Source organism: Capra hircus, chromosome 28, assembly GCF_001704415.2.
Source record: "Capra hircus breed San Clemente chromosome 28, ASM170441v1, whole genome shotgun sequence".
NCBI lineage: Eukaryota > Metazoa > Chordata > Mammalia > Artiodactyla > Bovidae > Capra > Capra hircus.
In genome coordinates, this window is record NC_030835.1 from 30,549,986 (window position 1) to 30,574,450 (window position 24,465).

The window sequence follows — 24,465 nt, forward strand, 5'->3', positions numbered from 1 at the left end:
CAGTAATCTCGCTCTCAGGTAAACTTGGGTAGTGAAGTTTGGGGTTTTAAATGTACAAAATTGACAACAAAAACCTAAGAGCAAAGATTAAAAATCTAGAGTAGAGGTTGGATTTTCAAAGATATAATATTAAAGAAAAGCAGAAGGAAAAAGGAAGAAAGAAAAAAAAGAATTATTAAAAAACAAACAAACAAACAAAAAACCCACCAACCACCATCCAAAGACTATATATGGTGTTTGCCTTAAAAAAAAAAAAAAGTCTTTTTTTTAAAATAGTAATAATAGGTTATAGAAATAAAAGTTAGAGGAGAAATAGAAGACTTAACAATTTAAAAAAAGTTAGAAAAAAAAAGAAAGAAAAACAAAAAACAAAAAAGCAAAAAAAAAAAAAAAGGAATGATTTTAAAAATAGTAAAAATATTTCTGGCCCTTCTCTGGTGTTATGGGCCGTGGTTCCAAGGTGGTTCCCTCTGTTTAACTTCTTCTGTTTGCTGGTTTTTTAGGCTCACTAGTTCAGTCGCGCTGTGGGGAGGGGGGATGCTGCAAACAAATAGCACTGTCGTGTGCACACAGTATCTCTGCCCCGCTTGTCCTGTCCTTTCTCGCAGCGCACAAACCGCTCCGGCTCTATGATGCTCAGCCGGGAACCATCTGGGGCCGGCCCTAGGCTGCGTGCACTTCCCTGGTCCAAGCCGCTCAGGTTCGGTGCTCAGGCAGCCCTCAGAGGCACAAATTCGGCTGGGACTGCGCTTTGTGCCCTTCCCAGGTCTGAGTAGCTCAGGAGTTTGGTGAGCACGATCGCCGCGGCTTGTCACCTTTTCTGCCGCTGCTGCTCAGCTTTCTGGGTGGACCGCTGGCGCACCCCGTGAGGCAGATTGTGACTGTCCAGCACCCCCAGAAGTCTTAGCAAAGGCGCCTGCTTACAGTTAGGTAAGTAAAGTCTCTCCGGGTCTGCAATTGCCCCTTTCCAGACCTTACGGCTCTGGCTGCCTGTCCCCGGCGGGGGATGGTCTGCAGCCGGCTTTTTCCGTTCCGTCCTTTGTTCTGTGCTCGGTCCTGGCGGTGTCTTATGTTCGAGCTTTTCGCGTGGTAGCTATCCCACAGTCTGGTTTGCTGGCCCAAGTTAGATCGTTCTGGTTGCGCGTGGGGCGTTCCTGCCCGATTCTTACAAAGCTCTGCAGCCCGTGCCTCCCGCGCGTCCCTGCCCTGCCCCCACTTCCCAGTGGCGGATGCAGGCGTCTGTGCTGCTTTTCCGCTGGGGGAGTTACTGTTGGGCTTGTAATCTGTTGGTTTTAATTATTTATCTATTTTTCCTTCCTGTTATGTTGCCCTCTGTGTTTCCAAGGCTCGCCACAGACTCGGCAGGGAGAGTGTTTCCTGGTGTTTGGAAACCTCTCTTCTTAAAATTCCCTTCCCGGGACGGGCTTCCCTTCCCGGGACGGAGCTTCCTCCCCACCTCCTTTGTCTCCTTTCTCGTCTTTTATATTTTTTCCTACCTGTTTTTGAAGACAATGGTCTGCTTTTCTGGTTGCCTGATGTCCTCTGCCAGCCTACAGAAGTTGTTTTGTGGAGTTTGCTCGGCGTTGAAATGTTCTTTTGAGGAATTTGTGAGGGAGAAAGTGGTCTTCCCGTCCTATTCCTCCACCATCTTTCCCTCCAACCCCTTGTAGATTGTTTTAAAACAGTGTTGTTCAGTTGCTAAATCCTGTCCAATTCTTTGTGACCCCATGGACTGCAGCAGCATGCCAGGCTTTCCTGTCCTTCACTATCTCCCGGAGTTTGCTCAAACTCCCATCCATTGAGTTGGTGATGCCGTCCAACCATCTCATCTTCTGTTGCCCTCTTCTCCTCCTGCTTTCAATCTTTCTCAGCATCAGGATCTTTTCCAGTGAGTCAGCTCTTCGTATCAGGTAGCCAAAGTATTGGATCTTCAGCTTCAGCACCAGTCCTTCCAATGAATATTCAGGGTTGATTTCCTTTAGGATGGACTGGTTTGATCTCCTTGCTCTCCAAGAGATTCTTAAGAGTCTTCTCCAGCACCACAGTTCAAAAGCATCAATTCTTCAGGATTCAATGTTTAAATATCAGAGGTTTTATGGATTTTTGACATTCTTTTGAAATGTGTAAAAATGGGATAACCCAGGGTGTACATTCTTGTAAGGCAGTAATTAGTTGGAATAATTAGGAGCAGCTCTTAGTTTTCCCACAATTCCCACTCAGATCTCTATGTATGCTCTTTGCCTGGCTCTTTTAGGCCGTTTGATTTAAACGCCTACTTCAATCCTTTTTCTTCCCAGCAACTGCTCATCCTTAGGACTCTAGCTGCCTGGAGCTCAGCCCTGATAAGGTGATGGCTGATAAATACCTTAATGCTTCCTTATGAAAGATGATGTGTTTACATTTTAATTTGGATTTTCGGTGCATCTGAGCGGTGGGGCTGCATACTGCCTTACTCTGGCATGGTCCTTAGTATCTGGAGCTTTTTAAAACTCGTAGTTACAGAACTGCATTTAGTTAGAGCAAGAATGAAGCTTTAGTAATAGTTTAATACAACCCTCTCATTTCCTAGTTTGACACCCAGCAAGGCTGTAATTTGCTTAAGCCCGGGCTTCCCTTGCAATAGAACCAGGACAAGCACCATCAGCCTGTTTAGAGCAGTTAGGTGATGAATATGCATCAGTTTGATTGATTTTTATAGCTAAAGCCAGTGCCAATTCTGTAAATGCTCAGATATGACAAAGGGGAATTTATGGTTGTAGGAGAATACTAATGAAGTTGCGGATTTCTTACCCAGCTAAGTAAATTTACTTTTGAGAGTGATAAACTCACTTGTGTTTAAAATATTGTATTAAAATTTATGACATTATTAAGCCTTTTAATGTCATTAAAGACCATGCCTGTATAAACAAGAGCTATTCTATAGCAATGTGTTACTACTAATTAAGTTGGTGGTTACATTTGTGAACTGGAGTTCATTAGACTCTTCATCTGGAAGTCCCCAGTTAGAGGGGGTTGAAGATTGGGGTATTAGCAAGGATAAAATGGCCTTTGATGGCTTTGACTATTTTTGTCACATTTCAGATAAAAGAGAAAACTTTGTTGCTTTATAGAAGGAGGAAATTTTGTTGGCAGCAGCTTTTCCTTGGGGGATAAATCCTTTCATCTTTTGTTTTTGAGATAGACAACTTGTGTGTGTTCTAATAGCTACTTGTTTCTTGTTCAAATGTTTTTTTGTAGAAGTAGGCAGAGTCTAAATGGGCTCTGCTAAAAGGAGAAAGAATGAGTAAGGGAATGAGCACCCAGAGTTTTTTTAACAGTAAAGAACATAAAATGTGCCTTTTAAGACTGTACTAGAGCAGAGATCTGTGTATTATCAGTGTGCTCTTCTTGTTAGTGTGTTTTTAGAATTTATTTTTCATTTTTTAAAGGGATATGATAGAGATTTTTTAAAAATTAACTTGTCTTGACAGAATTTTGAGAGTCTGGTACATAGTTGGGTAATCATGGATTCTAAAAATAGCCTTTTTTGCTTATACTGCATAGAATGGCAGTCATGTAGTGAGGGTTCTCCTCAGCCCCTATCCTGCCTCCACCCCATGGGTGCAGAAGAACGCTGGTGGAATGGAAATTAAGAAATTCAGGGTCTTAAATACCATATGGTGTCACTTATATATGGAATCTAAAATATGACACAAAGGAACTTATCTGTGAAACTGAAACATACTAATATAGAATACAGACTTGCGGTTGCCAAGGGAGAGGTGAAAGGGGATGGATTGGGAGTTTGGGGTTGTTGTTGTTCACTCGCTAAGTCATGTCCAAGACTTTGCAACCTCATGGATTGTAGCACTCCAGGCTCCTCTGTCCTCTCCCAGAGTTTACTCAGGTTTATGTCCACTGAGTCAGAGATGTTATCTAACCATCTCATCTTCTGTTGCCCCCTTTTGCCTTCAGTCTTTACCAGCATCAGAATCTTTTCCAATGAGTCAGCTCTTTGCATCAGAAGGCCCAATTACTGGAGCTTCAGCTTCAGCATCAGTCATTCCAATGAATATTCAGGGTTGATTTCCTTTAGGATTGATTGGCTTGACCTCCTTGCAGTCCAAGGGACTCTCAAGAGTCTTCTCTGACATCACAATTTGAAAGCATCAATTCTTGGCTCTCAGCCTTCTTTATGATCAAACTCTCACATCCATCCATACATGACTACTAGAAAAACCATAGCTTTGACTATATGGACCTTTTTTGGCAAAGTGATGTCTCTGCTTTTTAATATGCTCTCCGGGTTTGTCATAACTTTCCTTCCACAGTTTTGGGTTAACAGATGTAAACTATTATACCCTAGATTTCCCCAGCAGCTCAGTGGGTAAAGAATCTACGTGCATCAGAAGACACAAGAGATGCAGATTCAGTCCCTGGGCCAGGGAGATCCCCTGGAGGAGGAAACAGCAGCCCACTCCAGTATTTTTGCCTAGAAAACTCCATGGACAGGAGTTGCAGAGTCTAGACTGAGCACATGGCATGCATACACGAAAACTTTTATATAGAATAGATAAACAACAAGGTCCTACTGTATGGCACAGCAAACTATATTCAACATCTTATGATATGATGGAAAAGAATGTGAAGGGAACGTATATATATATATGTATAACTTAATCACTTTGCTGTACAAAAGAAATTAACACAACATTGTAAGTCACCTCTACTTCAAGAACATAAACTTAAAAGAAATGTAGGTTTTACCTCTTGTCTATAAGGTGACCACCCTCTCCCCTAATTCAGGTTTCAGTCAGGTGATTTCTAAAGCCCTGTTTGCCTCAAGCCTGAAAATTGTCAACACCCCGGATGTTTAAAGGATTAGACATGGAAAGACTTTAGCTTAATAATAAAGCTCTTGCAGCCACAGATAAAAATAATTTATCCTCCCTGCTGTAGACCACACACAAAAGAATCCCACACCAAATCCTTAGTGTTGATTGAAAAAGAGCCCACACTTGATTATTCTGGAAATGAAACCCTCTTTTCCTTCTTCATTTTCTTTTTTTTGAAGTATTCTGCCCTTGATCACTCAATAAAATGTCATCATGTTGGCTGGACAATGATTAGGATAAAGATAAAAGAGAAACTCATTTTTCATTAAAAAAAATAAAAGTAAGTGACACATGGTTTTATTAAGAAATACAGTAAATTCCAAGGAAATAAAAATTCCTTATAATTGTATACCGCCCAGATATAACCTCTGCTACTGCTGTAGTATACGTTTTAATGTTCTTGCCTTTGTTTTAATTTGGGCATGAAAAAGAATGATGTGTGTGTGAAAGGGCCTTCCCAATGCAGCAGAGTTTGAATCTGTTAGAGAAGTAATACTTATTTTAAGCAAACCCCACAGAATAAACTAGACTGGAAAGTATTCTGACTATCCAATCTTTATACAGAAACTAATAGAGTAATGGGTTAATTATCACAAGGCTGCTGAGTTCATTTACGGCTAAGTTGAACAAATTTGATTTTCTATAATGAATACCTTAATGTATGATTTTCTATAAGAAACTTATTTTACAGACTTTAGTCTCTTTATGGCCCTATGTTTGAAATAATATTTCTAGGAGATGAAGCAAAAAACTTTGTCCTTAATGTTTCAACACCTTGGGAAACTTCTTGCCCTAACTTGGAACTGATTTAAGAGAGAAATTTCAGTAATGATTATAGGTGACAGTGTGGGTTTAAACTTAAATCTAATTTAGAATGTTGACTAGCTGTTTAAGTATTCAGTGTTCCTGAGGCCATGGGAATGAAGCTGTTCTTCTTACTCTTCATCTTCCCAATGAGGCAATGGCTACTCCAGCACCTCTGTTCGTATTATCAACAAGATTATTCCTTTTCAGGACTTATGCTAAATATGACACACACACACATCATGTATAATGACACATAGGGCTCCCACCAACCCCTTCTATTTTTCTTTTATCCTTTATCAATACTAGATAAAAACATTTTTGATAGAGTTTATATATTTATATATATATGAAATATGTATGAAATTTCTTCATATATATGAAATCTTAGAGACCCATTTTTGTGTAATTTGTTTGTCCCACTTAATTCTGTATTTTTCTATATCATGAAATATTCTAAAATATTAGCTAGTCTATGGATAGCTATTCTATGGATATACCATAGCTGGAAATAGCTATTCTATGGACATACCATCATTGATTTAACTAATTCCAAATTATTTGATATTTTGGTAACTTCTAGGATTTTTATCTGTAGACATTTCTGTAGTAAAAATCATTGAAAAATATTTCTATGTACATCCATTATAGTTTCCTTGGTTTATGCTGCTGTTGCTGCTAAGTTGCTTTAGTCTTGTCAGACTCTGTGCGACCCCATAGCCAGCAGCCCACCTGGCTCCTCTGTCCCTGGAATTAAGGCAAGAACACTGGAGTAGGTTGCTATCTCCTTCTCCAGTGCATGCATGCTAAGTCGCTTCAGTCGTGTCCAACTCTTTGTGACCCTATGGACAGCAGCCCACCCGGCTCCTCCGTCCACAGGATTCTCTAGGCAAGAATACTGGAGTGGGTTGCTATTTCCTTCTCCTTCCTTGGCTTATACTTAAGGGTAAAAGTTCTCTAGGTTTAGGACTTGAAATGGTTAACCAAAGCAAAATTAGAATGTAAAATTTTCAATTATATGATCATGGAAGAAGATAGGAATATAAGAGATAATTGATCCTTCTGAGAGAACTCGGTAGAAAGTCACATGACTGGATTTCTTTATATGTTTGAATCGTAGAATAGTGGTCCTGAGTGACACACTTGAGACAGCTGGGTCCAATCCCCTCTCCACACTGTGTGTTCTAGATACTTCTGTCTCATCCGCTATTGTTTTAACTATGTCTTTTGGCTTGCTGTGTCTTTGCTCCCATGCGCTTTCTCCAGATGCGGTGAGTGGGTGCTACTCTCTTGCTGTGGTGCCTGGGCTTCTAGCTGTGCTGGCTTCTCTTGGTGCAGAGCGTGGGCTCCAGGGCGTGCGGGCTTCAGTAGTTGGAGCACAGGCCTTTAGGTGTCCTGCAGCATGTGGAATCTTCTCAGACCAGGGATCGAACTGGTGTCCCTTGCACTGCAAGGTGGATTTTTAACCACTAGAGCACCAGGGAAGCCCCTCTCATCATTTTCTAGTTAAGACTGTGCAAAGGCCAAGTGCTCCTGGCCCTCACATTCCCAGAAGATGTTTGGAAGTCCTGCAGGGGTCGGGGGGAGGTGGGGTGGGGAATTCTTTGTTGTGTGGGGCTGCCCGATGCCTGTTAAGGCAGTGGCTCCAGCTCACAGAATTCAGTGGGGAGCCCAACCTCTGTGCGCATCACAAATAGCCCTCAGTTTCCTAAATGCTCCCTAGAGGGCCTACCACTGCCTGCTTAAGAAATGCCAGTCTTCATGATTGGTACTTAAAACCATGTTTTACTGGAGCCTTTACTTATGTGGGCACATGTTCATAATATAGTTGTACGTGAGGAAAAAGCAATTACATGACAGTAATGTCCCTCTGAAAGTTGAGGCAGAAAACTGAAGAGACTAGGCTGGGACTTGAGGGGGGTCATGAGAGTGAGCAGAGCTGTCTGTGGAATGGAAGCATCTGCTAGAGCACTCTGCCCCTTGGGCTGAGCACTGCCTGCCCGAGACTGGGTATCTGATCACCCTGTCCTGAGTGAGTGGACATGTGAGATGGTGGAGGCAGGGAGCTTTGTGTCCCACTCATCAGACCAGGGAGTCCTCTCAGCGTGATGAATAATCATGCATTATTGGGACCTCTGGACCTGCTGGCGCTCCTATCCCAGACTCAGCCTCCTTCCCTCTCCCAGGCCCAACACTGTGAGCCTGCCTCACTGCTCGATTATTCTCCAGGCATCAGTATGTTTTCTGGCTATTTCTGGGCTCTATTCCAGCCCACTCAGCTGAGGTGCCTGTCCCGCCTTTTATTTGGAGTTTCTCAGAGTATCTCCAGGGACTTAGCTCTTCCTTCTTCTGGACCGTGTCCCCTGGGAGGCCCATCCAGAAACACTGGGTCACTCCTGTAACCCCCGAAGTCCCTCACCTGCATCCTTCAGCCACTGGTCTCTTCCCAAGGTGGATGACCTGAACCTTCAGGGCAATGTTTCCCATTTGGGGTTGCCCTGGAGTGCTTGTTAATTTCATATTCCCAGTGCATGCCTTGGGAAATCCTGACTCAGTGAGTCTGGGGCCAGGAATCTCTTTTTATTAACAGTGATTGATTCTAGTCTTCAGAGAAGTACAAGATGGGAGATAGGCTTAGGTCCCAGTTCCCAGAGGGCTTGTTCCTGGGGATCAGTCCCGACACCCATGTAGTCTCTGTGGGAGTTCATTGGCCTGGACACGGAGATACACGGGGTAGGGGGAGTCAGTGTACAAATAGCTCTCAACTTAGAGTTCTGTTTTTCATCAGCCGTCTCTTTGAACATCATTTTGAACTCTGTCCTTTGGTTTCTTTCTCTTTGGAGTTGGCTGTGCAATATTTGATCTCAGTCCTTCAGCATGGACATTTGGTAAAAACCAGTGAGAGAATGTCTTTAATACAGCCTACACCCCACAGGGAAAGGAACTTCTTACTTGGTGGTATTGGAGGTTGTTATTGTTTCTAATAATATTACTGGAATTTCTTGGCATCTTGTCCGTGTCTGTATATGGAGTGATTGTTTGTATATAATGAATATTGTGCTCAGAGGGGTGTCCTCTTGGGATACACCTTTTGTTTTCAGAGGAGTTTCAGGAAACAGCAGCCGTCCAGCCCGCAGACAGTCATCCGGGTATACATTAGCGTATCCTGTGTGGTTTTCTGATACAGAGGCTCATCCAAGGCAGTGGAATATCTTGAGTTTTAAGATGTGACCCGTGGCAGGCACTGTTTAGTTTTCGGGTTCTAATTCTTTATGAAGGACTCTGAAAAGTGTGTTTCATGCTATGCTTTTACTTTCTGCCCAGATTTTCTAAACGTGTGTTAGAAAGTCACTTGCTCATCTGTAGCAGGTCTCCTCAGCAAAAAATGTGTCTGCTCGTGGGGATAAGAGCCAGCCCCTCCTGCTACAGGTGGAGGAGGGAGGGTGAGTTTTATCCTAATCATTTCACACACTGAGGAATATACCGGAATTGGCAGCCACTCATAGCCCTGGAACTAATCCTTTATTAGCAAACCGGTGAGTGCCTACTATGTACCAAATGCCAAGATTAGCTGTAAACATAAAACATTAAACAAGCCTCATATAATCCCTGTCCCTTGGAACTTACCATCCTGAGAAAGAGACAATTAAATAAATTAGACAGATACACAGTTAGGGACTGAGATGTGCTACATGGCAGATGTGAGAGGTCAGAATACAGGGAGACCCGTGAAAGGGAGACCTGATCGGCACCTGGTAGCTAGAGGTTGCGTGAGTTACTAGGAGAGGAAGAAGAGAGGGAGGGAAGAGTGTTGTGGACACGGGCAGCACATATGATGGGCTGAGGTGGAGAGAAGCATGGAGGAGGAGATCGGCATGAGTCAGGTTTGAAGAAGTGTACGGATGCCACTCCCTCAGGATGTCACAGGGTGTTTGAAATATTTTGATCTGTACGTGTGCAGAAAGTTAGCGACAAGGTTGCCATGTGGGCATTGGTTTGGAGAAGGTGGAGGAGAAGTAGTAAGAGCAGGAAGGTAGCCCAGAAGGCAGATGATGGTGACGTGGCCTTAGGCAGTGGCGGGGGGAGGAGAGAGGTCTGATGTAAACGTGATTTGGGGTAAGAAACTGAAGGACTTGGGGTCGGCTTGGCCTTTGGACTTGAGGGAGAGGAGAGCGTCAGGTGACTCTCAGGTGTCTTTCACCAGCGATTTGGATAGATGAGGAAGCTTTTTACTGAGATAGGGAACATTTTTGTCTGCTAATTTAATTACAGAAAGTTGATATAAATCTAACATACCATGCTAAAATACTGCTTCTTCACAAATTATCACATTTCGGGTTTGACATTATCCATCAGCCAAGAAAAACATCTTAATGCTTCGTTCACTTAGCTGTTTTGAATTTCAGTCTGCCTGCCGGGAGATGGTCACTGCAGGATGACCCTGCAGGCTGACTCAGCACAGGCTTTAGGGTCCTAGGAGTGAGGGAACATCAACAGATTGTAGACAAGTTGCACTTCCACAGGCTAGCCACAGTTTTGTAGTCACACAGCCCAGGAACATGCCCTTTTAAAATCAGCACGCAGCTGTTTTATGTTCCTCCGGAAAGTGTTTTGACTTGTATCATAGCAGTGGTCATCGTGGTGGCGATGGTGGTATTGGTGGTGGTGATGGTGTAGTGGTGATGGGGCTATTAGGGTTGGGGGCGATGGGGACTGGGGGCATCAGTGCTGAGAGCCATATCAGACTCTGAAGAGTCCAGGCTGCAGTTTCCCACTCCCTGGGGCTGGACTAGAGGGCAGGGCTGTGTTGGAGCTGGCAGGATTGTACCTGCTTCAAGCACTCCCTTTAAAGGTCTTAAGAAAAAGGGAATTTGAGATACCTAGCTTCTGTTCTGGTTCTTCTCTTTTCATTGTTAAATATCTCTAGTGAGACGTTTCCATTTCTGTTTCCTCATCTGCCGTGACCTTTATCTCTTCTGATCCACTGGCCTTTTTATTTCTCCGCTTTCATTTTCATTATCTCTGGATGACTTGGAGATTTCCTGGCAGCGTGAGCTTGGGCAGTCCTCCTGCACACCCTGTTCTCGCTGCCTTGCTTGCTTTTTCTCAGTAATATTTAGCATCTGGTGCGTCACAGATCACTGGTTTACTTCTTTAGGTTCTCCTGCTTCTGTGAGAATGTAAGTTGCATTGACACAGAAACTTGTTAATTCACTGCTTTATTCCCAACACCTGCAGTAGTAATACTTGCCATAATTTGGTGTTTAATAATTGTTTAGTGAATGGAAAAATTATTTAATTGCCTTATCTGTGTCCTGTTGGGTCACATAGCTCTAATAATGCTAAACTCTTGTGGTTACTGTGAGGATTAGATGAAATAATATAAGTACAGTGCCTGGTATTTCCCTGAAATTGTTAGGCTTTTCACTCCTTTTGTAATTTGTTGCAGTATAGCTGATTTACAGTGTTGTGTTTAATGTCTCCTGTATAGCATTGCTGTTGTTCAGCCGCTCAGCCATGTCCAAATCTTTGCGAACCCATTGATACCAGGTTTCCCTGTCCTTCACCAACTCCTGGAGTTTGCTCAAACTTATGTCCATTGAGTCAGTGATGCCATCCAACCATCTCATCCTCTGTCATCCCCTTCTGCCCTGCCCTCAATCTTTCCCAGCATCAGGGTCTTTTCCAGTGAGTCAGTTCTGTGCATCAGGTGGCCAGAGTATTGGAGTTTCAGCTTCAGCATCAGTCCTTCCAATGAATATTCAGGGTTGATTTTCTTTAAGATTGACTAATTTGATATCCTTGCAGTCCAAAGGACTCTCAAGAGTCTTCTCCAACACCACAGTTCAAAAGCATCAATTCTTCAGTGCTCAGCCTTCCTTATGGTCCAACTGTAACATCTCTACATGACTACTGGAAAAACCATAGATTTGACTATAAGGACCTTTGTTAGCAAAGTGATGTCTCTGCTTTTTAATAGGCTGTCTAGGTTCGTCATGGCATTTCTTCCAAGGAACAAGCATCTTTTAATTTTGTGGCTGCAGTCACCATTTGCAGTGATTTTGGAGCCCAAGAAAATAAAGTCTGACACTGTGTCCATTGTTTCCCCATCTATTTGCTATGAAGTGATGGGACTGGATGCCATGTTCTTAGTTTTCTGAATATTGAGTTTTAAGCCAACTTTTTTCCTCTCCTTTTTGACTTTCATCAAGAGGCTGTTTATTTCCTCTTTGCTTTCTGCCATAAAGGTGGTGTCATCTGCATATCTGAAGTTATTGATATTTCTCCTGGCAATCTTGATTCCATCTTGTGCTTCACCCAGTCCAGCATTTCGTATAATGTACTCTGCATATAAGTTAAATAAGCCAGGTAACAATATTAAGCCTTGATGTACTCCTTTCCCAATTTTGAACCAGTCCATTATTCCATCTCTGGTTCTAATTGTTGCTTCTTGACCCGCATACAGATTTCTCAGGAGGTAGGAGAGGTGGTCTGGTATTCCCATCTGTTTAAGAGTTTCCCACACTTTGGTGTGATCTGCACAGTGAAAGGATTTAGCTTAGTCAATGAAGCAGAAATAGATGTTGTTCTGGAATTCTCTTGCTTTTTCTATGACTCTGCAGATGTTGGCAATTTGATCTCTGGTTCCTCTGCTTTTCTAAATGCAGCTTGTACATCTTGAAGTTCTCAGTTCACATACTGTTTAAGCCTAGCTTGGAGAATTTTGAGCATTACTTTGCTAGTGTGTGAGATCAGTATAATTGTGCAATAGTTTGAACATTCTTTAGCATTGCCCTTCTTTGGGATTGGAATGAAAACTGACCTTTTCCAGTCCTGTGACCACTACTGAGTTTTCCAACTTTGCTGGCATGTTGAGTGGAACACTTCCACAGCATCATCTTTTAAGATTAGAAATAGCTCAACTGGAATTCCATCACCTCCACTAGCTTTGTTCATAGTAATGCTTCCTAAGGCCCATTGACTTCACATTCCAAGATGTCTGATCTAGGTGAGTGATCACACCATTGTGGTTATCCAAACTGCTAAGGTCTTTTTTGTATAGTTCTGTGTATTCTTGCAACCTCTCTTAATATCTTCTGCTTCTGTTAGGTCCATACCATTTATATCCTTTATTGTGCCCATCTTTGCATGAAATGTTCCCTTGATATCTCTAATATTCTTGAAGAGATCTCTAGTCTTTCCCATTCTAGTGTTTGCTTCTATTTTTTGCATTGTTCATGTAAGAAGGCTTTCTTTTCTTCTTGCTATTCTTTGGAATTCTGCATTCAGGTGTATATATCTTTCCTTTTCTCCTTTGTCTTTTGCTTCTCATTCTTTTCTCAGCTGTTTGTAGGGCCTCCTCAGACAACCATTTTGCCTTTTTGCATTTATTTTTCTTGGGGATGGTTTTGATCATTGTTTCCTGTTCAGTGTTCCGAACCTCCTTCCATAGTTCTTTAGGTCCTCTATCAGATCTAATCCCTTGAATCTATTTGTCACTTCTACTGTATAATCGTAAGGGGTTTGATTTAGGTCATACCTGAATGGTCTAGTGGTTTTCCCTACTTTCTTCAATTTAAGTCTGAATTTGGCAATAAGCAGTTCATGATCTGAGCCACATTCAGCTCCTGGTCTTGTTTTTGCTGGCTGTATAGAGCTTCTCCATCTTTGGCTGCAAAGAATATAATCAGTCTGAATGGTATTGACCCTCTGGTAGAGTTGTCTCTTGTGCTGTTGCAGTAGGGAGTTTGCTATGCCCAGTACGGACTATGCTGTACAGCATAGAGTGGGATACACATATAGAAACACTGTTTTCTATATTCTTTTCCCTTGTGGTTTATCACAGGTTATTGAACACAGTTCCCCATGTTAACCAGTAGAACCTTGTTGTTTATCCATCCTATACATATTAGTTTGCATCTACTAATCCCAAATTTCCAATCCCTCTCTCCCCACCCCCACCCCTGACAACTACAGGTCTTTTCTCTAGATCTATGATGTTTTTTCTGTTTTGTAGATGTGTTCATTTCTCTCATATTTTAAATTCCACATAAAGAGTTATCATATTGTATTTGTCTTTTTGACTTACTTTACCAATCTCTAGGTCCATCCACGTTGCTGCAAATGACATTATTTCATTCTTTTTAATTCCTCTTTTAAAGGAGTATTATTCCTGTAAGACTTCTTGATACTCTTTTTTCTTGTATCCTCTTTTTTCTTCACTGTTTAAATTGTTGTCCTCGTTGGCTTCTTATCTCCTTAGTGATGCTTCTGTATTTTCTTCATGGTTCTTCCTTCTGTGCCCTAGCTGCCAGACAGCTGCCTAGTGGCCCTGAATAAGTATGACTCAGCTTTTATCTCTTTCAGCTTATTTACTCACGAAGCTTCAATTATTACTTTTAATCATGCCATTTCATTATTATAATTTATAATTCTGTTGTGTTTTTTACATTTGATCAAACAGTGCATGTGTTACATTTAATACACCTACCAGTTGCTATAAATGTTTTTCCTGAACTGTCCTTCGCATCCTGAATTATCCTGTGACATACCTGATATCATCTTCACTTGAAGATGAGGAAACTGAGAGTGAGAGAGGTTAATACCTTGCCCATGAGTACCACACCAAGTTTAAGTGGTAGATCCGGAAGTCATTCTCGGGTCTGGATCTTTCTGTTTCTCCCTCCCTTCATCCATGCATAAGCATGTAGTGAGTGTGTGCCATGTGCCAGGCAGCGTGCTAGGCTCTGGCCACACCGTGAGAAGCTGATGCACAGCCTGGGACCACCGTGCCTCACTGCTACCGCTGCCCTCACTCTCCAGAACACACTGTCGAGTGCCCTGTGCTGGGTGAGCCCTGCCCAGGTACTCTCACTTCCCTATTTCATCCTTGCTTCAAGCTTCAACTGTCTAAGTAAAAATTCACGAATTGCCTTTCTTCATGCAAGCCACCCACTCTCCCCTCCAAAATGACCTATTTTTCTATCTTATTACCCCATCTCTTTCATTCAGCACTTTCAATATACATCCAAGACCTCTTGGTGGTGTTCTTGAAAATATTTCTTTCATCTGTCTCTCCCTCCCCATCTCCTCCCCACCATTCTAATATCAGCTCCCATGTCCTCATTTCTTGATTTATGAAAGCCTCAAGGCTGGGTTCTAATTAGTTTTATTCTCTGCTTCAGAATCCACTAGACTCTAAGTTTCCTAAAGACCTAGAGGGCTGTTCCTTGAGTCTCATTTCCAGAGCACTGTCCAAGTCACACAAGAGACATTCAGATGACTACTAAAGCATCTTTGATGTTTAGATCACAGTTCTCAAACCTGATCTGGGGTTTGTCTGGAGATGACAAGTAGCTTTCTTGGAAGGTTATGAGAAGGTATTACATGTAGCTGTTGTCTGCATCTCAATAATATATACTGTATATTTTAAACCAACTCTTATTTCTGCTTTCTTCCATTAATGTTTTCTCCCATGTAATTTTTTCCCCATCTGCTGGCATCAGAGCAGACATTCATGGTTGAGAACTGATAAATACTCCTTCCATTAGAGAACACAACTCTTCCATTTCTTTCTGGTGGTGCTGCCATTACTCCATAGAAACACAGTTTGAGAACCACTTTAGGTTACAGAGAGGTTATAAGCTATTCAGAATTTTAGATATTCTTGGATAGGCCAGCTTCATGCCTGTCCCCAAGAGGGTTTCTCCCATTTTGCAGGAAAAAGCTACCGTGTATTTTCTGACGCCTTGGAGTCACTGTTTGTGTCTTATGCAACTGACGGGCAGAGGATTGGTGTGCCAGCGTTTTCTTCCTCACTTTCTTGTCTCACCTGGTCCATCTCTCCATGGATTCTTGGTTGGAACCCTTAATCTTGTTTCATACCCAGGAGGGATATTTGTGCAGACATGGTCAACATCAGTGTGACCATCAAATTCTGTTTTACCATCTCCTCCTTTTTCTCGTTAGAAGTAAATTGTTTGCACAGTTAGCAATACTCATGGAGTGAAAAAAATTTTTGTTCTTAAGAATATTTTGAAGATGTTAGACTTGTGGCATTTCTAAATGTGCATCATTACTTTCAGAAATCATTCATCTAGATGAGCATTCAGAGGACATATATGCTTTCTTCAGAACTCAAACCAAAGCAGAATAGTAATTGTAAATAATTCTGTCCTAAAATAAATCTTTTTGTAAATGACTTAACGCTGACTACGGCTTTTATTCCTTAAGATAGCAGGCCTTTTAATAAGGATAATAACTATAATTTAATATATGTATTATATAAGAGCATGCAAACTGCTGCAGAAAATCTTTAATGTTATGTAATAGATGCCATTGGACCATAGCACTTGATGAATCATGTTTCGGAGCTAAACATCTGCCAGTAGTAGAGTTTTGTTGTTTGTTTTTAAACTTAAAAAAATTTATTCGGAGGAGATTTGCCTTAAAGTCTTTTTTCTTCAGCTGGAAACTGAAGTGCTAAACCTGGCTTTACTGTGTTGCACAGCAATTGCTATAGCATTTATTTTGTTGAGTTAGTGATAGAGTGAATTTCCAAAAGCTGTCTTCAATGAACAAATGGTATCTTTCTGTAACAACTGTATCAGATCACATTTGATCATAAAAATACTGCATTTACGCTGGGTTTGGAGGACTCAGCAGTGTATAAAACGGACAGTCACTGATTTCTTGGAGCTTACATTTTAATGTGGAAATGCAAATAAGCAGCATACCTTTAGGTAGTGAGAAGCCCTATGAGGAAAATCTAAAAGCAGTGTGTTAAAGACTGAAGGGGAGGGATAGTGTGGTTAGAGAGATCAGGAGGGCCTCATTGGGAGGTGACCCCGGAGCCGAGTTGATGGTCCGTGCTAGGCAGAGTCAGCTTTGTGAAAATCTAGGGGGAAAACAAGTGTGAAGATTTGAACAAGGAACCAGTGCTGTGTGTTCAAGAAACGAAAGGCCAGAGACTGGAGGTTAGGGGACAAGGTGAGTGTGGCAGGAGGTGAGTGTTACAGATCATTATAAGGAGCCTGGATTTTGTTCTTCAGGCAGTGGGACACCACTGAGGGTTTTTAACAGGAATGTGGCCAAATCTGCAACAAATGTGCATTGTTGAAAGGCTTCTTTTAAGTGGCAATACTTTTTCTTTGTATCTTACAGAATAGAACAGAGGGCTGCCATTTGGCCAAAAGATGAAACTCAGCAGGACTTCCATGAGGTAGGTGCACTCACTGTGGTTTTTATGAGTGTGAATTAGCCAATCATGAAAAGTTTTATTCTTTTTCCTAGTACTAGAAATTTATCCTGGTTAAAACTTTAAATATTCTCGCTCTTAAGAGAGAATAAGAGCTTATTTTTCTTGCAGTGCCTTGGGTGCTGTTTCCCCTTGCTCTGGAGCAAATATATTTAAAATGTTATTTGCAAGACTAATCACTGTGTCTTGGACCGAAACCAAGGCCAGCAGTCATTTCATTACACTTCTTCCAACTTTGCTTCGGGATTGTACTACGGCTGTGAGAGTTAACATTTATAAAATTTTCTCTTAATTTTGTTTTATCTTCCCCTCCTGCTTTTTCTAATCCCTTTTTCAGTCTCAAATATGATCTTGCTTACTATTTTTCCTCAGAGCATGATACAGCTTGGTGTTGCAAAATGGTCTTCTAATAAATTTGAGACATTGAGGCCATATTTTCCAATTCAAGTGGTTTCCCACTGAACTGGACATCACAGTGTTAATGTTTGTTCTAGATTTTCTTTGAAATATGTAATTTAATTCTCCCATTGGAAATCACTATAATGTAATTAGGGTTCCTTTTTTTATGAATGCCTTCGCTTTAGTCATTGGTTTGGAATACTCTAATTTCTCTTGTCCCATTGTATAATTAAGGAAAAGTGGGTGTTATATCTGATTAGGATCATGTCAAAAAAGAATGTAGAGACTTGATGTTCATAAGCCAAGAAGAGAAATGATGGGCTTTAGGCAAATTGTTTGTCATTTGGTGCCATCTCTCCTCTGTCTCCAAAAAATAAAAAGACAATTAATTGAACTTAGGTGGTTATATTTTTCTTTAAACTGTTGAACCTGGCATAAATGAATAACTAAAAGTAAACTGGGTTCCTGATTAAACCCAGTTAAATAAATTACTGAAGTTGTGGACAGTGTCCTAAGGATCCTGCTTGTTATTCTTTTGTGCATAGTTATAGGCTTCAGATTCCACAATCTCACTTGTGGTAAGAAGAGTGGAAAAAAAAGTTTGAGGGAGAAGAGGCGAGAGCTTGAATCAATGAACACAGCTGTTTGCCCCACTGGGAACTAAGCAAAATGCTAGTTGTAAAGAAGCACCTATTTGTCTTGACATAAGCAAATAGAAAGATGAAGTGATTGTAAGAGTCAACTTGTGATAGGTTTCAAGTTTATGGGAAAAACTCTGATTTGTGAGCTGGAGTCCCATGAGATTGCTAAGACTACTTGAGCAGTTCTCAGATCACAGTTGCACAAAGCTCTATATGAAAATCTGCTTTTCTGTATTCCTTCACTATATTGTATTTGCACATTATGTGAAATGTGCCAGTTCACTGCCCTGAGATTACATGGGTACAAGAGTGCTGAATGAAGACAGGCCTCTGAAAGAGCAGTCAGCACCATATAGTAAATATGGGCTCTTGCATGAGAAAGCTGGTGCTGCTGATCCAGACTTGATAACAGTGTGTGCTCAAGTGCAACTGTTCCAGTAAGGGAGTAAATCATATGTGCAGATCATGCTGTGATTATGATTGAGGGGCTGAAGGAAACCAGAGGAGCACACACTGAGGAAACTTGAACAGAAGCTGCTCATGGTCCAAAGCCATGCCAGGAGAACTGACTCATTCAAACTCATGGATGGAGACATCCTACAGAATGGGAATGTGGTAAACGTGATCTTCCCTAGCTTTTCCTAACCTTAGAGACTGCCAAACTCTCTTATGGAAGAAACCCATAATAATATTTCTTTCGGCAACATAGTCTTATGGAATACAGGTGGGAGATACTACTTTAGTATTTTTAATGCAGATAGAAAATACATATAGAAAAGTGTACATATTGTAAATGTACAGCTGGATGAATACTCACAAAGTGTGTAACCAGCATCAAGTAACAGAACATTGTTAGCATCCCAGGCACCCTTATTTAATTCTTTCCAGTCACTCTTCCCCTAGAACGATAACTATTCTCTGGACTTAAGTAGATTTGTTTTGTCTTTTGTTTGTTTGCTTGTTTTTTGAACTGTATGTACTGTATATACATGGACTGTATATACTCTTTTGTGTCTGGTTTCATTTACTCAGTAGTATGTGTGTGATTCATCTATGTTTGGTGTGTAGTTTTAACTTTGATTCTCCTTGCTGTAACCCATTGTATGGTTGTTTCTAGTTTTTGACTCATGATCAATTGCAGCTAGTTGTAATTTTTTAAAAGAACTATCTTTCAGTCTGTTTGTACATTTGATATTTTATAGGAGTATTCCTTCCATCTCTGAGTGGAAGTATGAGGAAGAATGTTTTGTTGTGTTAACCATCTTCTTTGCTCTTTGACCCTTTTGTTTATATACTACCCTCTCCAAAACACAGCCTTCTAGTTCTTTAAAAGAACTCACTAGTTCCATATCTGCTCTCTTCCATTCTAACTTGTAAGTCTAAAGAACCAAAAAAGAGTTTCTTTTCTTAAGTCTTTCTTGAATTTGTTACAATACTGATTCTGTTTTATGTTTTGGTTTTTTGGCCTCAAGGCACGTGGGATCTTAGTTCCCCAACCAGGATCGAACCTGTACTCCGTTGCATTGAAAGGCAAAGTCTTAACCACTGGACAACCAGGGAAGTCCCCCCAAAATGTGTTTCTTGAGCTTTGTAAGAAGCATAGTCCACAAATATTTTCCAGATGTTTTTGTGGACCCTAATGTTGTAATTGTTGGTTATAACGATTTTAAGGTGTTACTATATTTTCTACAAAGTTCACATCTGGTGTTTCGTAACTATGTCTTAAGCTTCTTAATTCCACTTGCTCAGATGAGGCTCTGCTGTGTTTGATTCCAGAGCTAGTAGTTGACCTGAGCTCTCCTCTGTACAGTAAGGTAATACATGATGTCAAGTAGCTACCTATAAGCATCCATCTGTGTGTGTATTCCTGATAGCTTCCCAGTGAACTGAGAAACTCACTTCTCATTTTCGCTGGGATGAGTATACATTTAATTCCTGCCAGCCTCACTTTTCTTCTGCCACTCTCAAGCTCCCAGTTTTTGACCATGTGTCTCTCAATAGGATTTGCCTCTCCACTCCACGAGCTTCGGTGTCTCTGGGACTATACTATAGGAGCTGGTTTCTGGAAAACTGATTGTGTCCATTCTGGCATTGACCTGAGCTTTCTTTTTTTTTTTTAATTTTTTAAATTTTAAAATCTTTAATTCTTACATGCGTTCCCAAACATGAACCCCCCTCCCACCTCCCTCCCCACAACATCTCTCTGGTGACCTGAGCTTTCTGACTCTGCCTCTGTATGACATCTGGAGATTTTATTTGTTGGAGTCCCCTGGATCCTGGTTGGAAATTATCTGCCTGTATAATACATAAGAAGGTTTTGTTTGTTGTGGTGTCCTGTATCTTGATTGGAAAATATTCTTGACTTGAGATCTGTCAAAGTCTAATTCACCATAATCCTTGGTTTTGTTTACCCTTGTCTATATAATCATTCGGAGAAGGCAATGGCACCCCACTCCAGTACTCTTGCCTGGAAAATCCCATGGACGGAGGAGCCTGGTAGGCTGCAGTCCATGGGGTCGCTAAGAGTCGGACACGACTGAGCGACTTCACTTTGACTTTTCACTTTCATGCATTGGAGAAGGAAATGGCAACCCACTCCAGTATTCTTGCCCTGGAGAATCCCAGGGACGGGGGAGCCTGGTGGGCTGCCGTCTATGGGGTCACGCAGTCGGACACGACTGAAGCAACTTAGCAGCATATAATCATTAAGCAGTCAATAGTTCAAAAAGTTGCTTGAAGGATAAAATGAGAAAAAATACTGTTTTCCCTCTCCATGTCCTAGTAGTTCCCACTACTGGCTTCAGTTTCAATTAAGAAAAAATAACAATATATGAGGAAAACTAATGGATCTCCCCTTCCCTGAGAACACTTCCCCTATTTGGTCCTCATATTACTTTTCCAACTCCCAAACTACATACCATAAATCATCACATCAGCTGCTTTTCATTCTTCATTTGTGAAATTGAGGCAAGCTTTGAATTGGGTTAACTCTAGGAGTGCTTTCAGTTTTAACACTCACTGTTTCTGCTTTTTACCCCCCTAATGCTTATAGGATTTAGTCATGGGTTCCCATGAGGGATAGAATGAGGCAAATTGTGCCCCTTTTTGACTGTATATGCACATGTCTAAGTGTGGGGCTCCATGTAAAGGGTTTGATTGTCTCTTTATTACCATCCATAGTTTAGCATATAGATACATTCTGCCATCAAGCCTTGTTAGACCTCTAGATGGTCTTACTATTTTGTTTTAGATGTGGTTCTCCCTCAAAACTGTCTTACTTTTGAGGAAATTGTCTAGCAAGAGGCTTCTTTAGGTCCTTAACGCTCCTCAGTTGGCTGAATGGTATTTTTTTCTGTAGGACCAGGCAGCTGTATTTTTCTATTGAGATACAAACCCAGTCTACATGGTTGGGCCTTTAGATCAGAATTGACTGATAGTTGTTTTTTTTTTTTTTATTCTAGTTTCCTTGTGACTGAAAGTCAATTCAAGCTGGCTTTCATAAACAACAGGATTTTATTGATTCACACACCTGGAACTTTACTATCAGGATAGATTCCACTCTTGGCTAGATCCAGGGATTAAAGGCTTGTCAAGTAGACAGCATCTTTCCATTTCAACTCTACTTTTCTATATCGACTTTATGTTTAGATTGACCCCTCTCTGAGGATATGTTATTCTTACAGCTAGTAATCCCAGTGTATATTAGTTTTCTATTACTGTGTAACAAATTGCCAGAAGCTTAGTAGCTTCTCTCTTTTATTAGCTCACAGTTGTGCAGATAATAAACTTGGATAGACTCCATTAGACTCTGCTCAAGGTCTCACAAAACTGAAATCACGGCATTGGCCATGATAGATTCTTATCTGGAGGTTCTGAAGATGAGTCCATATTCATGCTCATTCAGGTCATTGCCTGAATTTACTTCCTTGAGCTTGTAGGACTGTAGACCCCAATTCCTTGCTGGTCAGCATCTGGGAGTAGTTCTCAGCTTCTTTCTAAAGGCTGCCTGCATTCCTTTTCACCTTGGCCTCTACATCTTTGAGCCAGCAGCACCAAATCCTTCTGTCCTCCAAATCTCTGATGTTATAATCTACCAGCTAAAAAAAAGCCCTCTGCTTTTAAAAGGCTCACCCTGATTGGATCAGGCCCACTGAAGCAATCTCTGTACCCTTGGTCACCTGAGTTAGGACTTCGATTATATCTGCAAAATCTCTTCAACATAGCATCTAAATTAGTGTTTGATTGTATAACCAGTGCACAGGAATCTTGGGGACCATCTTTAAAATTCTGCTTATAAGAAATGAAAATAGAGTCCTTTCTACTCTGTAAAGCCTCATACTTGAGTCTCATTTATCTGACTTGGGACCTGTAGCCCATTCTTGAACCAATCACTGTGACCTTGCAGTTTGAAATAAGCTGATTGGCTAGAGATGGGCACATTTTCCCACCTGGGATCAGAAGATGGGTAAATGGATGCTGGGATGCATAATATTGGTCTCTGGAAGCCTGATATCCAAAGTCATCTGCCTGTATGACACCACCGTGGGGTGCCATTTAGCTTTATTCCTGGTATGGTTTCATGGGTGAGATGAAGTGACCTTGCTTCCCAACTAGCATTTCTTTCTCAGCAGGAATGGTGCCCTGTGATTCATTAATTTTAGCCACTTTTCTTGTCAGTGTCAACAAGGACATCCCGCAGTCAACACTGTCATGGTGTGAACCCTGGTTTTCTTCCCCAGTGGGATGAACTGCCCAGCAAAGAAACTCTGAACTGTTGCATGCCTGGTTTACTTTGCCCCCTCCTTCAGAGGCAACTCTCCAGCCTGATTTCTAGTTTCCAGAGGAACCAGGTTTGTAGTCATGACCCTCAGGGGAATCCTTAGTGTGGCATTGGCAGAAAAGGTAGAAGCCACGCTAGCCGCTCCCCTGTCTGGGGATTAAGCTGGAGAGGCTCCGGGGGTGTCGGGCTGAGCAGAGAGGTTGTAGCCGGACTCTCCGTAACTGGCCCACCTGTGTTTGCCTTTAGCCTCGCCATCGCCCACACTCCACGCAGCTTTGTCCTGCCAGCCTTTGCCCCTTCCTTTGGCATGGCATCTCTGTCCTCTCTCCTTTCTCGCTTTTACGTTTACTCGTCTTCATGCTGCTAGTTTCTTGTTCTCTCACCCAAGGCTGGAAAGGACTGTGTCTGATTCATGCCTCCCAGGTGTCAGCCTGTGTGGCACTTTCTTTGCTTTGTAGCTAAAGGAGAAATATAAGAACAATGTAGTAGTGTTCTGTAAAGCTAAAGTTGATGAACACCTCTGTCATTAGAGATTGTTCTTAAAAATTTCATCTTGTGTTTATCCCTATCTGTATCTCTCTGTCTGTCTGTTGGTCTACCCATCTATCCATCTGTCTATATCTATCTGTCTATCTATACAACTATCTATTTTCCCATTTCTATTTGGCAAAATATAAAGTTGACAAGTTTTATGATATAGTCCACTCCCCAGTAGCCCCTGACAGATTAAAGAAAAATATTTCTGCTCATCTTAAGACCAGAATTTTGCCTGAAAGCTTTAACTTTGGGAATATTTTTTCTAAGGAGTAGTTCTTTCAACAGTTTTTATTGAGAAGCAAATGTGTACCCAGCTGTGGGTCTGGACTGCTATGGGGTGTCGGGGCTGCAGCAGAAAGGGAACTTTGTCATCCCTGCTTTCCAAGGATTTAGAAGGACACATGTCAACTTAGTATCCTAGACTCTGGTCTTGCTAGCGTTGGTATCTTTTCCCTTTTTAGGATATTGTTGGCTTTCCTAGGGCTATAAAACTCAGATTTTAAGGCAGGTAAAAGCTTAATTTTCTTGTTTTCTAACGAGATACTAGTATTTGAGGAAATGGCTAATGGTTTCCAGTGTCTTTAAAGACATGGGTTGGTAACTTATTTCTTATGGCAAGTGATTTTATAATTTACAGTGGGGTGGTTATTGATTTCTAATATTCATTGAGTTTTAGTAATTTCTAAGGAGTTAAGGTAGTCTCAGAAAATAATTAAGTGCCCGTGGGCCAAGCTGATTGGATGATTTTCCTACAGACAGAGAAGGAACAAAGGTAAATTTGGGGTTAAAAGCCCCAGTGGTCCCTGTACTGTGCACGCATCCTACTGAATTTAGTTTTTAAGCCAAATATTTTTCAGAGCTTAAAAAAGACTAGAACTTAAGTAGCCACAGAGAAGTAATCATAGGGACTACAACATGGACTCGATTTGTGGACTCCAGCCGAAGGGATATATAATTGATGTTCTGGAAAAAAAAAAAGGCTGGTTAGGGCAGCTGTCTGTCTTAATGCCTGTGCCTCTGTGCTAGAAATTACAAAGAGAAACGACTAAAGTCCATTCCACGAGTCGTTCATGTCTCATTCTCTAGAAAAGCTCAGAATTTTGAATTAAAATGTGAGTTCATAAAACTGTATTGGTCTCTCCTAAATATCTTATTTTTATTGTTCACTTAGTA

At 41.3% G+C, this 24,465-nt stretch overlaps 1 protein-coding gene across 6 annotated transcripts in view; it reads left to right on the forward strand.

The window, feature by feature from the left end:
• Positions 1–24,465, forward strand: part of FAM13C (family with sequence similarity 13 member C) — a 144,458-nt gene that overhangs the window by 68,069 nt on the left and 51,924 nt on the right. For all 6 annotated transcript variants that reach the window (XM_018042465.1, XM_005699047.3, XM_005699046.3 and 3 more), the window contains one exon: positions 16,842–16,899. In XM_018042465.1, the coding sequence (XP_017897954.1) occupies positions 16,842–16,899 (58 nt within the window). The remainder of the gene's footprint in view (positions 1–16,841; positions 16,900–24,465) is intronic.